This window comes from Aethalodelphis obliquidens, unplaced genomic scaffold, assembly GCF_003676395.1.
Source record: "Aethalodelphis obliquidens isolate GAN/ISIS:26980383/991018 unplaced genomic scaffold, ASM367639v1 scaffold44, whole genome shotgun sequence".
Classification (NCBI taxonomy): domain Eukaryota; kingdom Metazoa; phylum Chordata; class Mammalia; order Artiodactyla; family Delphinidae; genus Aethalodelphis; species Aethalodelphis obliquidens.
The window spans coordinates 7,292,872-7,309,014 of record NW_020837988.1 but is presented as its reverse complement, the minus strand read 5'-3'; the positions used below and the strand labels follow the sequence as shown (position 1 = coordinate 7,309,014).

At 54.4% G+C, this 16,143-nt stretch overlaps 1 protein-coding gene across 4 annotated transcripts in view; it reads right to left on the bottom strand.

Annotated features, from left to right (window-relative positions):
- ITGB4 (integrin subunit beta 4) overlaps positions 1-5,769 on the bottom strand; it is a 31,054-nt gene extending 25,285 nt beyond the window's left edge. Inside the window, exons 1-5 of one of the 4 annotated variants that reach the window (XM_027080684.1) lie at positions 5,392-5,769; positions 1,864-1,952; positions 766-848; positions 423-524; positions 67-271 (exon numbers count right to left, since the gene is read on the bottom strand). In XM_027080684.1, the coding sequence (XP_026936485.1) occupies positions 67-271; positions 423-524; positions 766-848; positions 1,864-1,942 (469 nt within the window). In that variant the 5' untranslated portion in view covers positions 1,943-1,952; positions 5,392-5,769. The remainder of the gene's footprint in view (positions 1-66; positions 272-422; positions 525-765; positions 849-1,863; positions 1,953-5,391) is intronic. The other 3 variants (XM_027080685.1, XM_027080687.1, XM_027080688.1) reach the window with 3 other exon arrangements.
- Positions 5,770-16,143: the final 10,374 nt, after the last annotated feature.

Genomic DNA, 16,143 nt, shown 5'->3' with positions numbered 1-16,143 from the left:
AGGTGTCCAGCCAGCTTGGGGAGGCCACTCTCTCCATGCCCTGCCCTGCTGTCTTCCGCGCCGTACCCAGATCCTGCCCCATCTTCTTGAGGTTGTCCAGATCGTCAGACATGGAGTTGGAGAAGTCCATGAGGATATACAGGTCCATGGGGCTCTCCAGGGGCTCAAACACCTGCATCTCAAAGTGCCGCTCCTCTCCCGGCCGCAGCCGCACCCGCAGCCCCTGGGGGGACACCTGGCTACGGTGCAGGGTGGTGTCGATCTGCGTTTCCTGTGTCCAGGGGAGGGGGACACCTGGCTGGAGGGTCTCTCCAGATCTGAGGGAGATACCTCTCAGCTCAGCCAGGGGACACGATAGCCTCCCACAAACAGCCAGCCTTGAGCTTGGAGGGCCCAGCCCCCCCGGCCCCCACTCTGGGCACCTCTGTGATCTCGAAGCTGCTCTCCATGACCACCATGCTCTCCTGCCGGCAGCCCGCAGCCAGCAGCTCTGCCTGGGTGTTGCAGCGCCGTTCCTTGAACATCTGGCCGGAAGGAGATGGAGTCAGGAGGGCAGTGCCCTTCTCCTGGCTGTCCTAACCCTGGATCTATCCTGTACCCCACCACCCCGATCTTCCTGACCCTTGCCTGTTCTCCCACGACCGCCTGGCCTGAGGCTGGGCTGAGGGCGGGGCAAGTGTGGGCCAGAGCCCAGGCGTGGGGTGTAGCAGGGTGGGGCACGCAGGTTGGGAAGGTGGCCCAGGCTAGGCCCCAGCGGCATCACACCTCGTCCGTGCAGTAGGCGCAGTCCCTGTCCACGCGGATGCACTCCGTGCAGCTCTTCACCTGGGCCTTCTTGCAGCGGTTCGCTGGGGAGCAGAGATGGGCGTGCCCACTGAGATGCGCCTCACCCACTGCCTAGCCCTTCCCTGTGCAACCTCATTTGAAAGAGGTGGGGATTCTCTCCCGATTTACAGACGGGGAAATGGAGGCCAGCAGGTACGTGGTCAGTCCCAGGTCGCACAGTTAGAAACCCGCAGAGCCAGGTCTCACACCTGGACTCTCCACTCAAGTCTGGAGGCGAGGATGGTGGGGGCCGAGACCGAGGCGCTGGTGGGGACACCCTAGCCACCCCCCTCACCTGCTCCTCCAGGGTAAAAGGGATTCTGTCTTGTTTATCACTGTGTCCCCAGTGCCTAGCCCAAGCCCCGCACACAGTGAGTTGTTAGTAAATAAATGAGGTAAAACTCCAGTTTCTCCAAAGGTTGGGATTCCCTTTGGTTTTGTTCAGTTAAAATCACAGTAAGGACCTATTATGTGCACTAGTGGGTGGTCTCCTGGGCTCCAGGCAACGGTGCACTGTCAATGTTTAGCAAGGGCTCCGGTGAGGGCGGGGAAGCCCTGACTTGCAGCCTTTGCCAATTTCCAGGGTGTAAATGTTCCCACCATGGTCTGTTTCAAGCTCTCAGCATGACCTCCACTGACAGGCAAAATTTCATCAGTAGGAGCGGGCTCCAGCCCTTTGCCGACTGCAGACACTCCCAGAGCAGGTGGTGATCACCTTTCTTTCCTCCAAATTCCTCTAAAACTTTTCGACTCAGCTTTCCAAGCCTCCGTACATCCTGCGAGCGCCTCCATTCTCCGAGTGGACGTCTTCTCCCTCCTCTAGACAAAGTCTCCTTCCTCCCCTGGGTGTTCTTGGGCCCTACGGCTCAGGCTCACGGCTCCCCAGCCTTCAAGGTGGGTGGTGGTTGTTTGTTGAATGGCTGAGTGAGCGTCTGGGTAAGACACTCCATGAGAGCCCCCGCCCTCACTTAAGGGCAGTGCCTTGGAAGTTGAGCCCCCACCACAGAGAGGGGTGTTGCAGGGGTGTGTCCGACTCACCCATGTCCCCGGGGAAGCTGGCGCTCAGCAGGGCTGCCAGCAACAGCCTGGTCCACCAGCTGGGATGCGGCCCTGCCATCCTCTTCCTCCTGTATAACAGCAACAATCGACATACCATGCCTGACAGCTCTGGTCCATGTGTCAGCTCACTGGGTCCCTGTCTAAGCTCCACCATTCCCATTGCACAGATGTAGAAACTGAGGCTCTACAGAACTTTAGTGATGTTCCAAGGCCACCTGGCCTGCAAGTGGCAGGGCCCAGGGCCCCTGACTCCTCTTTTCCACTGCCCCCTTCCTTGTCATCTCTGGAGTGGCCAGATGCCCTGCAGGCCTATGCCCTGCCCAGGGAGGCCCCCACCCTCTCACCACTGAGGACTCTGGGCTCTGAGCCTGTCCCAATGCCAGGTCTCTTGTGCTGATCTCCCTGAGGGCAGAACAGGGCTTATTCCGCCTTTGCCTTTCAGAACCCAGTGGCCTGGGTCAGGCTTGGCAGGGACAGGGCCACCCTAGAGGATCCTGGCTCCGCCTTCCTGTCCCCTCTCTGTCCTGGCCCACTTGCCTCTTGGTGAGAGGGTGCAGCCGGGAAGAAGGGGGCCCCTCCCAATATCTGGGGCCTGAGAAAGGAAGGAGGAGACTTGTTGCACTCAGCGAAGTTCTGCAATGGCTGCCTGTCCCATCAGAGGAGGGGTACCCCCTACTCCCCACCTCTGTCTGCCTCAGAGTTGAGTTTTGGGGGCCCCTGAGCAGATCACCCTTTCAAAAATTAACCTTGAGCTGGATTACAAGCCCCTCCTGCCCACTCACACACACACGCATTGCCAGCCACCCCAGGAGACACATCTGCCTTTGGTTCACCATTAAACCATCTCAACTCATTAGTGACCTTTGGGGCAGGCACCGGTGTCCCTGAGGCCTTTTAAAAGATGGGTATGGGGACTTCCCTGGTGGCACAGTGGATAAGACTCTGCGCTCCCAAGGCAGGGGGCCCGGGTTCGATCTCTGGTCAGGGAACTAGATTCCACATGCATGCCTCAACCAAGGAGCCCACGTGTGGCAACTAAGACCAGGTACAACTAAATAAATATTTAAAAAAAGAAAAAAAAAAGATGGGTATGTACAGCAAGAAACTAATACAACATTATAAAGCAACTATACCGCAGTAAAAATTTAGGGGCTTCCCTGGTGGCGCAGTGGTTGAGAGTCCGCCTGCCGATGCAGGGGACACGGGTTCGTGCCCCGGTCCGGGAAGATCCCACATGCCGCAGAGCAGCTGGGCCCGTGAGCCATGGCCACTGAGCCTGCGTGTCTGGAGCCTGAGCTCCGCAACGGGAGAGGCCACAACAGTGAGAGGCCCGCGTACCGCAAAAAAAAAAAAAAGCAAGCAAATAAATAAAAGATGGGTAGCCTGCTGAAGAGAAGGGGCTGGCCATAGCCACCAGGCCGGCAGAGTTGACGTTAGGACCCCCTCCTCTTTCTCTAGAGTCACCCAGCAGCCCAAGACTATGCCATGCCTACTGGCCCTCCCTCCTTGGATCTTTGCTCAGTCCTTGGCTTGTGGGGCAGGGGCAGCCCCAGGCTCTGGGAGACTGAGGCCCCCAAATGGCTGGGGAGAGCCGGGGGCGGGGGGGCGTTGCAGGAAGGCATTGCCTCCGTCGCTCCAAGGCAGGTGGCTCCCAGGAGGCACTAGCAGCTCCAACACATCGCAGGCAGAGCCTGCTGGGAAGGAGCCACCCTCTAAGAGGGGCCTGGGGTAAGGGAGCTCTGAGCCAGCCAAGGGGGTGCTTCTTGGAGGAAATGACTTTCCTGCAGCCTTGGGGCATAGGCACCACACCCACACACTACACAATATAGGCTGCCTTACCCAGGCTTCCCAGGGGCACCATTACATACACAGATACAGACACTGGAGGGCCCAGCCCAGCTTTTACTCACCCTCCTGTGCCCCCAGGCTGGGCACACAGTGGGCAAGTGCCCAGCACTTCATGTACATAATTGCCACTTAATCTGTACAGGAACCAGTGGGGATGGTTGCATTGTCCCCATATCCCGGGTGAGACCCGGGCAGCGCACACCCCCCACTTAGCCTTCACTTTATACTCAGAGGCTCTAAAGTGGCCGCTGGGGACTAGTTCTGCACTCAGGAGTGTTGTGTTTGACTCAACTTGTGTTTAAAAAGTTTGTTGTGTTTTTTTTTGGCCTCCCTGCACAGCTTGTGGGATCTTAGTTCCCCGACCAGCGACTGAACCCGGGCCCCGGCAGTGAAAGCGTGGATTCCTAACCACTGGACCACCAAGGAAAATCCCTAAAAAGTTTTAAAAGTAGTTGTTGGTGTTAAAAATAATAAGGTTTCACATAAAAGTTAGGATTGTGGGCTTATTGGAAGAGGTGGCTGGCCGCGGCGGGCTGGGCAGAGCCCTCGGGAAACGTTCTCTCCAGGCTACTCTGGGTCCCCAGGCTGCGAGGGTCTTTTTATGTACCACCCGGGTCCCGGAAGTATGTGATTGCCACCCAGTGTTATCACATCGTGGCACACTCAGGCCTTGCAGGCACAGGGACGTGCATATTCTTGGTCACACACCGTGACCCACGTGAACGTAGGCTCAGCGCTCTCCCCATACCCGCCCTCCCTCCCACCCACGGGACCCCTGTTGCATGTCTGCACCTGCCCTCCGTGGTTCTCTCCCTTCCTGCTTTCCTGGCCCTTCTGCTGCTCTGTTGCCCACAGAAATCAAGGCCAAGGAGATAGGCACTCCTTCCCTGCTGTCCTTCCGGCTCTCCTCTCCCCACTCAGCCCCCAGGATGGAGCCCCTCAGTCTTCACTTCCAGCTCCTTCCGAGGCAGCAACAACCATGCCCACACTTGGGCTCAGGGTGTGGCAAGACCATGCGGGAGAAGCAGGAGCCCTGCCGCTGCCCTTTGGGAGCCATCTAGAGGCCCCCCGCCTACAACCAGAGGCCCACTCGGGGCTAAAGGGGTGGGAAAGGGGGCTGGCTCTGGAGGAGTTTACAGTGGTGGGCACAGCCTCCAGGGGTGTTGGATGAGGTCAGGAGAGCTTCCTGGAGGAAGGGTGTCCTGAGCTGACTTTGGGAGGAGGGCCAAGAGAAGAGGAGAGTCAGGGACTCCCCAGACCCCAGACGGACTGTGGCACCGCACAGCCAAGCCGGGAGGGCCTCTGCCTCTAGGTGGCTGCTTCTTTTTGAACCCCAGAGGGGCCCAGCCCGGTAAGCCTGCCAGCCACTGCCTGGCCCCTGCCCACTTCTCCCTCATATCCACCCAAGGGCCGGGCGGCCAGCCTTCAGGAAGGAAAGAGCAGGGGAAACAAAAGCCACCCGGCCCACCAATCAGCTCCCCGCGGGTCTGCCCAGTTGGGGTGCGCGCTCACTTCCTTCTTCTCCCCTCGGAGGTCCCTGAATGAGCGCCCAGCCCCGGCGGCCCGAGGCACTGGAGGGGCGTGCGGTGTGCGGAGGGACTGCCTTCCCGCCCCGCGCCAGTGCCCCGACCGCCTGCCGCGGTCCGAGGATGGACCTACCTTGGGGCTGACTCGCGCCCTCCCCGCGCTGGGCTCCGCTCGGCGGCTCCGGAGGCGGCGCGCGGGCGAGCCGGGACTGTCCAGAGGACGGACTGCAGGGAGGGCGGGCGGCGGTGGGAAGGGGACCGCTTTATGGGCTGGGCGGCAGGTAGGAAGGAGGAGCTGATGAGTCAGGCAGACCGCATTCCTGCGCGCGGCGCGCACCTGTCGGGGCAGGAGCCGTGCGCTAGCGCCTCCGGACCGCCCCCCGGAAAAGGCTGCGGCTCCCGCGCAGCCCGGCCCCGCGCCCCGAGCCACCGCGGCGGGGGCGGGGAGGAGCCACCCCCTTCTCTCCGGCCCCGGGAGCCGGGCACCTCCCCTCCCCACCCTAGGCTGCAGACTCGGGTGCTGGGCTGCCCCGGGCTGGGGGTGGCCTCTTAGCCTCCTTCTCGGACTGCCGCCCTCTCTCCTCCAGACTGTGAACCATTCCCACTGCCCTTGGGAGCCATCTAGTTAGAGCCGCAGACACGCAGCCCGGCAGCGATCGAGCGCGCGCACCGCTTCGCTCCTCCCTGCGCCAGCGCGAAGGATGGGCCCCAGGGCTGCCCCAAGCCAGGTCAGCCATTCACCGGGTCTTCTCGGCCTCTCCCCACTCTCCAACGCACGCACGTGTGCCCAGAGGGAGATCTGAGCAAGGACTGGTTCCCTGAGTGTCTTCAGGCAAGCTAATTGAACCTTCTTAAAGTGTCAGTAATACCCATCAAGAGGCAGCACCCACCTGACGTGGAGTAGGCACTCGAATCGTTACAGCTGTTCTTGACAAGCTGGTTCACAAATCTGACCCCTCCAATCCTCTTTCAAGTGCTGCTGGTTAAGTGTGTTCGAGCTGGACCCTCTCAAGTTGCTCCCTGACCTCAACTGGGTGTATTTCTCTGGCCCCACCTGCCAACAATGCTGGACAAAACCCGATTGCTGGCAGCCCCCCACCAGCCACCAAGCAGCTTCAAGCCAGCATGCTTTTTGCAACCTGGGGCTGTTTTGCACCGGGCTGGTCCCTTTGCTTGGGATCCTCCCACCCCCAGCCCAGCCTGGTTTATCCTCCTTATCCTTGAAGGCATTGCGCTGATGTCACATGCTCCAGGGAGCCTCCTTGACCTAGCGCGCTGGATTATGTTATGCGTACCCCTGGGGCATGTTTTTTTTTCATGTAATTTGCCACATTGATTTGAAATGATCTGTTTAGGGGTCTCTTCCCCGTTGGACTGTGAACCCCAAGGACAGACATAGTCTAGCACATCTTTTGATCCCCAGCACCTACCTCAGTGCCTAGCACATAGCAGCTGCTCAATAAACGTGTGGTTGACCCAAATGGGATTGCCACATCGCCTCCCTGAGCCTCAGCATTCTCATCTGTAAACAGACGCATACACCACCAACTCTGAGTGACCATGGGAGCAGCTGGGACTGGATGTGGACGAGCTGTGGACACCAAGTGCTCACTGCAACTGGGCGAGCCACAGACACCACTCGGCCACCTTGCCCAGTCATCTGAGATCTGCTCTGCACGGGTCAGGAGCTCGGAGAGGCTGCCTCCTGGATTCGGGAGCTCTGTGGCAGGAGCCCCAGTTTGGTTGGGGTACCCAGGTTGTGACCTGTGGACCTGAGTTACTCCAGCAGGCTGGAAAATACGGGCTCAGAGAGCAGCCTGTGACACCACCCATTAGAAGGTTGGGGTAGGGGATATGCACCCCACTGTGGGGGGCGGCTGACACAGCCTCCTAGAGAAGGAGACCCTGGCCCAGAGGCAGCAATGCCACAGACCCCACTGGGCTCAGCAGCCCCTTCCTCTCCTCATTCCAGACCCTTTTAAAAATGACTAGGGAGACTTCCCTGGCGGTCCAGTAATTAAGACTCCAAGCTTCAAATGCTGGGGGTTCGATCCCTGGTCGGGGAACTAAAATCCCACGTGCCCATGTGGTGTGGCCAAAAAATGAAAAGTTAAAAAAAATTTTTTTTAATTAAAAAAAAAAATGACTAGGGCGGCTGAAGTCTGGTATCTGCTGAGATGAGACATGCACCCCTGGGAGGCCCATAGAAGAGAAGCCGTGAGTTTCTTTCTTTCTTTAAAAAAATTAATCAATTTATTTTTGGCTGCGTTGGGCCTTCGTTGCTACATGTGGGCTTTCTCTAGTTGCGGCGAGCAGGGGCTACTCTTTGCTGCGGTGTGTGGGCTTCCCATTGCAGTGGCTTCTCTTGTTGCAGAGCACGGGCTCTAGGCACGCGGTCTTCCGTAGTTGTGGCACACGGACTTCAGTAGTTGTGGCTCACGGGCTCTAGAGCACAGGCTCAGTAGTTGTGGCGCATGGGCTTACTTGCTCCGGGGCATGTGGGATCTTCCCGGACCAGGGATCAAACCTGTGTCCCCTGCATTGGCAGGTGGATTCTTTTTTTTTTTAAGGTGTTGGAGGTAGGAGTTTATTAATTTATTTATTTTTGCTGTGTTGGGTCTTCGTTTCTGTGCGAGGGCTTTCTCTAGTTGTGGCAAGCGGGGGCCACTCTTCATCACGGTGTGCGGGCCTCTCACTATCGCGGCCTCTCTTATTGCGGAGCACAGGCTCCAGACGCACAGGCTCAGTAGTTGTGGCTCACGGGCCTAGTTGCTCCGCGGCACGTGGGATCTTCCCAGACCAGGGCTCGAACCCGTGTCCCCTGCATTAGCAGGCAGACTCCCAACCACTGCACCACCAGGGAAGCCCCGGCAGGTGGATTCTTAACCACTGCACAACCGGGGAAGTCCAAGCTGTGAGTTTCTTCAGGTTTCTTTGAGTCTGGAGTTTCATTACCTGGAACCTGTGTGTGGACCTTGGGGGTCCATGAACCATTTGAGATCATGTGCAAAACTCAAGGTGTATCTGACACTGGAATATGGATTTGCTGGCAAGAGGATCCTTCCCTTACACTGAATTCCCAAATGGGTACTGGCCCCCAAAGGGTTAAGGAGCATTGTACTACATATTAATTTTATAAAAAAATAAAACAAAAAACCCCATTGTCTCATTCTGCAGCCTTAGGGCCAGAGTGAGCCCGGTATGTAGTGGAGTTTCCTTCTGCAGGCTTTGCCAAATAGCTGAGGTTCCTGGAACAGGATGGAGAAGCCCAAGAACCTCAGACTGCACCTCCTACCTGCCTGTCTCATCCTGTGGCCTCTGGCAGGCCAGACTTGCTCCCTCATTAGTTCAATCGTTTATTCATTTAACAAGCATTTAATGGGCTCTTATGCCAGGTGCTGGGGATCCCCAGAGGAATGATACACACCACCTGCTTGCTTCACGGAGCTCAGTTTAAACCATGGACCTCCAAAGCAGGCTGCATATTCTCCAGGGATATGCCACGTGATCCACTATATTTGCTTGACAATGTACATCACTTATTGGCAGAGTGGTACCCATTTCTATAAATAAACAACTTAAATGATAAATAGACAGTGGATGTGTGACCAGAACAGTTTGGTGAGCTGTCTAGAGACCTTGTATCAACCCCCACTACATCTGATTGTTTTATCTTTCTTACTCCTAAAACAGTCTTTCCCCGACCCCCCCCCAAAAAAATTGACCTTTTATTTTTATTTTTTAAAAATTAATTTATTTTTTTGGCTGCGTTGAGTCTTCATTGCTGCGCGCGGGCTTTCTCTAGTTGCGGCAAGCGGGCGCTACTCTTCATTGAGGTGCGTGGGCTTCTCATTGTGGTGGCTTCTTTTGTTGCGGAGCACGGGCTCTAGGTACGCGGGCTTCACTAGTTATGGCTCGCAGGCTCTAGAGCACAGGCTCAGTAGCTGTGGCGCACGGGCTTAATTGCTCTGCAGAATGTGGGATCTTCCCGGACCAGGGCACGAACCTGTGTCCCCTGCATCGGCAGGCGGACTCTCAACCACTGTGCCACCAGGGAAGCCCTGGACTTGATTTTTTAGCCTCCTGTAAACTGGAAGTTAAGTCTAAAAGCCTGATTAGATTCAGTTTAAACTTTTTTGGCAACGATGGTCAGAGGTGGTGCTGTGTTTCATTGGGTGGCGTGTGATGTCAGCTGCCCCCTATTAGTGATGATTGAGGAAGTGACCACCATCTCTCTCCACTGTAAAAATACATTTTCACTTTATGATTAAGAAGTAATTAAGAGGGCTTCCCTGGTGGTGCAGTGCTTGAGAGTCTGCCTGCCGATGCAGGGGACGCGGGTTCGTGCCCCGGTCCGGGAAGATCCCACATGCCGCGGAGCGGCTGGGCCCGTGAGCCATGGCCACTGAGCCTGCGCGTCCGGAGCCTGTGCTCCGCAACGGGAGAGGCCAAAACAGTGAGAGACCCGCGTACCGAAAAAAAAAAAAAAAAAGTAATTAAGAGGGGGTAATGATGTTTTGTCACCCCGCCCGTTTCCCAACAAACTTTCAACTGAATGGGTTTTAGCATCCATTGTTGATCCTTGCTTGAATCAATTATTCTTTGGGGGTTGAAGAGTAGTGATATTCCATTTCTACGTTTAATAGAAGGTATCCTTCTAATTTAAAAAAAAAATAGGGCTTCCCTAGTGGTGCAGTGGTTGAGAGTCCGCCTGCCAATGCAGGGGACATGGGTTCGTGCCCCGGTCTGGGAAGATCCCACATGCCGCGGAGTGGCTGGTTCAGTGAGCCATGGCCACTGAGCCTGTGCGTCCGGAGCCTGTGCTCCACAGCGGGAGAGGCCACAGCAGTGAGAGGGCCGCGTACCGCAAAAAAAAAAAATAGAGGTTTCCTTCATCAACTGGGAATGAATTATGTGCCTCCAAAATACACATACACAAAGGGTAAATGCTTCTTTTCTTTTTGAGTTACACAACTTTAAAAAATTACAATGATCGCTACAAAGCAACCCCAAGGGACTTCTTCCCTGGTGGCGCAGTGGTTAAGAATCCGCCTGCCAGTGCACGGGACACAGATTTGAGCCCTGGTCCTGGAAGATCCCACATGCCGCGGAGCTACCAAGCCCGTGCTCCACAACTACTGAGCCTGTGCTCTAGAGCCCGCGAGCCACAACTATTGAGCCCGTGTGCCACAACTACTGAAGCCCACACACCTAGAGCCCATGCTCCGCAACAAGAGAAGCCACCCCAATGAGAAGCCCACGCACCGCAACGAAGAGTAGCCCCCATTCACTGCAATTAGAGAAAGCCTGCGTGCAGCAATGAAGACCCAACACAGCCAAAAATAAATAAATAAACTTAAAAAAAAAAAGCAACCCCCAGAAATGTTTTTACCTTGTGCGGAAAACATAACATATGGACTTCCCTGGCAGTCCAGTGGTTAAGACTCTGTGCTTCCACCACAGGGTACACGGGTTCAGCCTCTGGTCGGGGAACTAAGATCCCGCATACCGAGCAGCACAGCCAAAAACCCCAAAACAAAACAAAAAAACCCACCATTACATAAATATTACCATCTTAATTAGTTTTCTTTCTTTCTTTTTTTTTTAATGTTTTGGCTTGCGGGATCTTTGTTCCCTGACCAGGGATGGAATTCAGGCCACCACAGTGAAAGCGCGGAGTCCTAACCACGGGACCACCAGGGAATTCCCTTAATCTGTTTTAAGTGTATAGTTCAATAGTGTTAAATATGTACACATTGTTGGGCAACAGATTTCCAGAACTTTCTCATCTTGCACACTGAAACTCTATACCCATTAAATAGCTCCCCATTTCCCCCTCCCCCCAGCCCCTGATTAATTATCATTCTATTTTCTGTCTCAGTGATTTTGGCTACTCTAAGTGTCTCGTGTGAGTGGAATCATATAATCACTATGTCTTTCTGTGTTTGGCTTATTTCACTTAGCATAATGCCCACAAGGTTCGTCTGTGTTGTAGCATGTGGCAGGATTTCCTTCCTTTTTAAGGCTGAATAATATTTCATTGTATGTATAGACCACATTTTGTTTATCCACTCATCTGTTGGTGGACATTGGGTAGCTTCCGTCTCTTGGTTATTGTAAATAATGCTGCTATGAACATGGGTGTGCACCATACCTTCCAGACCCTGCTTTCAGTTTTATCGGACATAAACCCAGAAGTGGTGGATCACACAGAAGTCCTATTTTTAATTTTTTGAGGACCACCATGCTGTTTTCCATAGCAATTGCATAATTTTATAATCCCATCAACAGTGTGCAAGGCTTAATTCTTTTAACTATGAATTTCAGAGTAGAGTTGATATATTCAACTCAAATGGTGGCAAATACATGTTTTCCTTTCTTTTTTCAAATACGATGCATGCATGGATTTTCATTTATTCAATAGTTTACAATTGTGATGTTGCGATATAATAAGTAATACCTATTTGGTCTTCGTCCATGGTTTTTTCGAACAGCTCCGGAGCAATAAAGGTGAAAGGAGAGTCTTTGTTATTCATAACAAGCCCCTTTCAACCACACCAGAGTTTATGTTAATGAGGTGACTTTTGGAAAGCCACTAAGGTTGGGGGGCACTGGTTGTCAGGGGAACCAACCACGTGATTAGCGAGTTGAAACTTTCAGCCTCAATACCGCCCCACTCTCACCCCAACCTCCACCGACTTCCAGAGAAGGGGGATGGGCTAGAGATGGCGTTTCATCGCCAATGGCCAACGATTTAATGAATCATGCCTAGTAATGAAGCCTCCATAAAAATCCTAATCAAAGTGGGTTCAGATTGCTTCCAGATTGCTAAATACATGAAGTGCTGGGAGGGTAGTGTGCCCAGAGAGAGCACGGAAGCTCCACACCCCTTACTCCATACTGTTCCCTATGCATCTCTTCCTTCTGGCTGACCCCGAGTTGTATCCTGCTGTAATGAACCAGTAATCTAGTAAGTAAACGGTTTTCCTGAGTTCTGGGAGCCATTCTAGCAAATTATTGAGCCCAAGGAGGAGTCATGGGAACCTCCAATTTATAACCAGTTGGTCAGGAGTAGGGGAGGCCCAGACAGGCAGTTGGCCTCTGAGTAGGGAGCAGTCTTGTGGGACAGACCTGTGGGGTCTGGGCTAACTCCAGGCAGCTGGTGTCAGAACTGCTTGGTTGTGGAAAACCCATACATTTGGTGTCAGAAGCGTTTTATGATGTTGTGAGTAGCAGTGTATAGGAAGCAAGGGAGTTTTTCCTTTTTCACAATAATTGGCCAGTGGGAGATCTCTTCAAACCTGCTCCTTTGACCTTTGAAACACTCCTTGCAGTCCTCCCTGCTTTCTGGGACAAACTGGCCCAGTCCCACTTAGATTTCTAGATCGGCCATTTCTCTCCAAGGAGCCCTGGCTCCTTTTAGTGGGGAATGGTATTAGATATCAAGATTTGGGTGCTACATGTGCTCATTCCTACTGGCGGCCATTGCTTCTGGGTCCTTTCAAAGGACATAGCTGGGACTTTTTTCTTATTTTTGAATCGTGAGTTCATCATCTTTTTAAAAAAAATATATATTTATTTAATTTATTTATTTTTGGCTGCATTGGGTCTCCATTGCTGCGCATGGGTTTTTCTCTAGTTGCGGTGAGCGGGGGCTACTCTTCGTTGTGGTGCACGGGCTTTTCATTGCGGTGGCTTTTCTTGTTACGGAGCACGGGCTCTAGGCACGCGGGCTTCAGTAATTGTGGCATGTGGGCTCAGTAGTTGTGGCTCGCAGGCTCTAGAGCGTAGGCTCAGCAGTTGTGGTGCACGGGCTTAGTTGCTCCGCGGCATGTGGGATCTTCCCGGACTAGGGCTTGAACATGTGTCCCCTGCATTGGCAGGCGGATTCTTAGCTCCTGCCAAGATACTTAGTCCCTGAATCATGAGTTCATACTGATGTTTCCAATTCAAATTTAAAATGAAAGATTTTTCTTGTGTTTCTTTCCTCTATTTTTTGTTTTGTATTTCTTCCCTTTCTTACACAGAAGCATATTCTATGTACTGTTCGGCACATTGCCCTTTTCATTTTCTCTCTCCTGAATATCACGCCAAATTTGGCCACAGAGATCTTCCTCATTCTTTTTTTTTTTTTTCTAATTTTTTAATTTATTTATTTTTGCCGTGTTGGGTCGTTTCTGTGCGAGGGCTTTCTCTAGTTGCGGTGAGTGGGGGCCACTCTTCATCGCGGTGCGCGGCCCTCACACTGTCGCGGCCTCTCCCGTTGCGGAGCACAGGCTCCAGACGCGCAGGCTCAGAGGTTGTGGCTCACGGGCCCAGTTGCTCCGCGGCATGTGGGATCTTCCCGGACCAGGGCTCGAACCCTTGTCCCCTGCATTAGCAGGCAGATTCTCAACCACTGAGCCACCAGGGAAGCCCCTTCCTCATTCTTTATGGTTCAAAGGTCCTTACTTTTTTTTATTTTTTATTATAGAGATTTTAAACATACATAAAGGCGCTCCTCCTCATTAGGGAGGACGCCCACACCCTTTCTCTCTGGGTGTGTATCTCTGCCTTGTTTCTGTCTTAAAAAAACAGTTTCTCTGTGTGCTCTCCAAAACAAAAAACCCCACAAAATTAGACAGTACCCATCACTGAGCCTTATCAACTGCCAACATGTGGCCAATGTGCAGCGGGATGCTGTGAGGTTGGCACATGGGTTTGGAATTTTCAGTCCAGTGGCCATGGGGGCAGGGACCACTGCTCCCTCCATCCCTCCAAACACCTGGGCACTTATCTCACACCAAGCACTTGGGACACAGCTTTGTTGGATTGTGTTGTTTCCGCTCATAAGAGAACCGTGTCTCAGCCCAATGTGTGGACAGAAGAGTTAAGGCAGTAGTGTTATCAGAGATGTGGGAGCCCTGAGAAAGGAGCAACTAACGCCCAGGAGAGTCAGGAAGGGGTTAAGAAAATCTGAGCTGCATCTTGAAGGTATCTATGCACAGGTAGGGAGTGATACAAGGGCAATGGTGAGAAAGTTGGGAGAAGCCAAGGATGGGGGCGTGGGCAGGGTCAGCGGTGGGAGGGGTGTGGAGGGGGGAGACTGGCGAGGTGATGAGAATGCTGGTGGCCTTGCCTGCCAGGCTGAAGTGGAATCTCCTGAGGACAGCGGGAGGGCACATGACGTGGCCAGAGCTGGGGTGCAGGAAGATGCTCCCCAGAGCCGGACTGGAGCTCAGATGGGAGTGGGAGAGTGAGAAAGACAGCAGATGAGGCCGAAGCAATCAGTGAACTGAGGCAGCAATAACAGTGGTGGGGGAGGGGTTTCTGAAGTGACCCATTGGTTGTGGGGTAGAGCACAGGGGTCCAGGATGCAGCTGTGAGCCCTGGATGATCATGATGACATCACCCAAGATGAGGACCATAGGAGGAGGGTAGGGGATGTATCGGTGGGTGGGAGTAGGGTTCAGCTTGGACAGGCGGTTTGCAAGCAGGGACAGAGGACTTTGGACCCGCGTGCTGGGGACACACAGTCCCCAGGGAAAGCTGATAACCTGCCCCTGTGGCGCCCTCAGGGGAACTAAGGTGGGCAGGCACCAATCCTGTTTAAAGACCTTCACCCCACTCACAAGGCTTGTAAGTGCAACAACTGCCAACTCTGGGCTGCCCAACCCCAGACTGCGTTCATTCCCCAGGGCCCCAGCGGCTGGGCCCCGCGGGGGAAACAGTCATTACTGATCCCACCGGACAGCTTGACGGCCAGGATGGGGGTGCCCAGAGCACAGTCAAAGGCCAGGACCCTGGCCAGTTCTATTACCTCTCGAGGTTGCTTCCCTCCTTGGTCTAAAACAAGAAGGAACTGGATTGGCCAACAACAGACGTGTAGAGTACTTTATAGTTAATACAACTTTTGCATAAATCATGTCATTGATTCTCCACAACCACCTTAAGAAGCTTTATTACCGTGATCTGACAAAGAAGGCTTACAGAAGTAAGGGCCCAAGACACGACTCAAACTTGTTTTAAACTGGGACCCAGAGCAGAGGTGCTGACCCTGCTCCTGCTGTCTCCACGGTCCCACGCTGCCACCCACACAAGCTCCACGGGGCCCTTGTGGAATGAGGGGCCCCTGTCGGAGGAGGCTGCAGGGCAGGAAGCCCCTTCTGACCCGGGGCACAGCAGCCCCTCTCTTCAGGGTTGCAAAGTCTTCACAAAGGAGGAGAGGAGGAGAACCAACCTCTTCTGGTGCCGTGTTTGTGGGGAGGGGGCGAGTGTGACTTGATCTCTATTTTGGGGACCACAGGGCAGGGTTGTCACACCCCTCTGGTCATGCAACAGTATCGGGCACTTCGGGACCACCTTTCTAACCCCCCGCCCGCCCCAGGGAAGCAACCCTGCGCTTCACAGCCCCGCTTCCTTCTCTGAACGCGAAGCCCTCCCGCTGGAGGAGGGAGCTGCCAAAGCGCAGGAGAGGCAGACCCGTTCTCTCCGTCCTCGGCCTCGGCCTCCAGGCCTGGCAGCGGCTGGGAAATCTGTTTTGGCCCCAGAAGGAGCCTGGCGGCCACTGGCGCTGCCCGGGTGCTGCTGTGGGGCAGAGATAACCGGCACAGGAAGGGTGGGGTGGCGGGAGCCTCCCAGGAGCCGGGTTTCACGTAAACAATGAGCGGCTGCCCAGCCGTGCCAGGAGGTGACTCATCTCCCCACACTGGGCCTGCTCATACCTCGCCCCCTCCCTGCAGGCTGGGGGTCAACCCCAGCCCTCCTGGTCACTGGCTTGACTTCAAAAGCTGGGGTGTGTCCAAGAAGTGATCTGAGGAGGGCTCAACTGCGCCCAAGGGAGTAGAGGCCTGGGCTCCTGCCTGAGGACTGGCTGAGTTGCAGGGTCAGGGTAGCAGACAGTGGG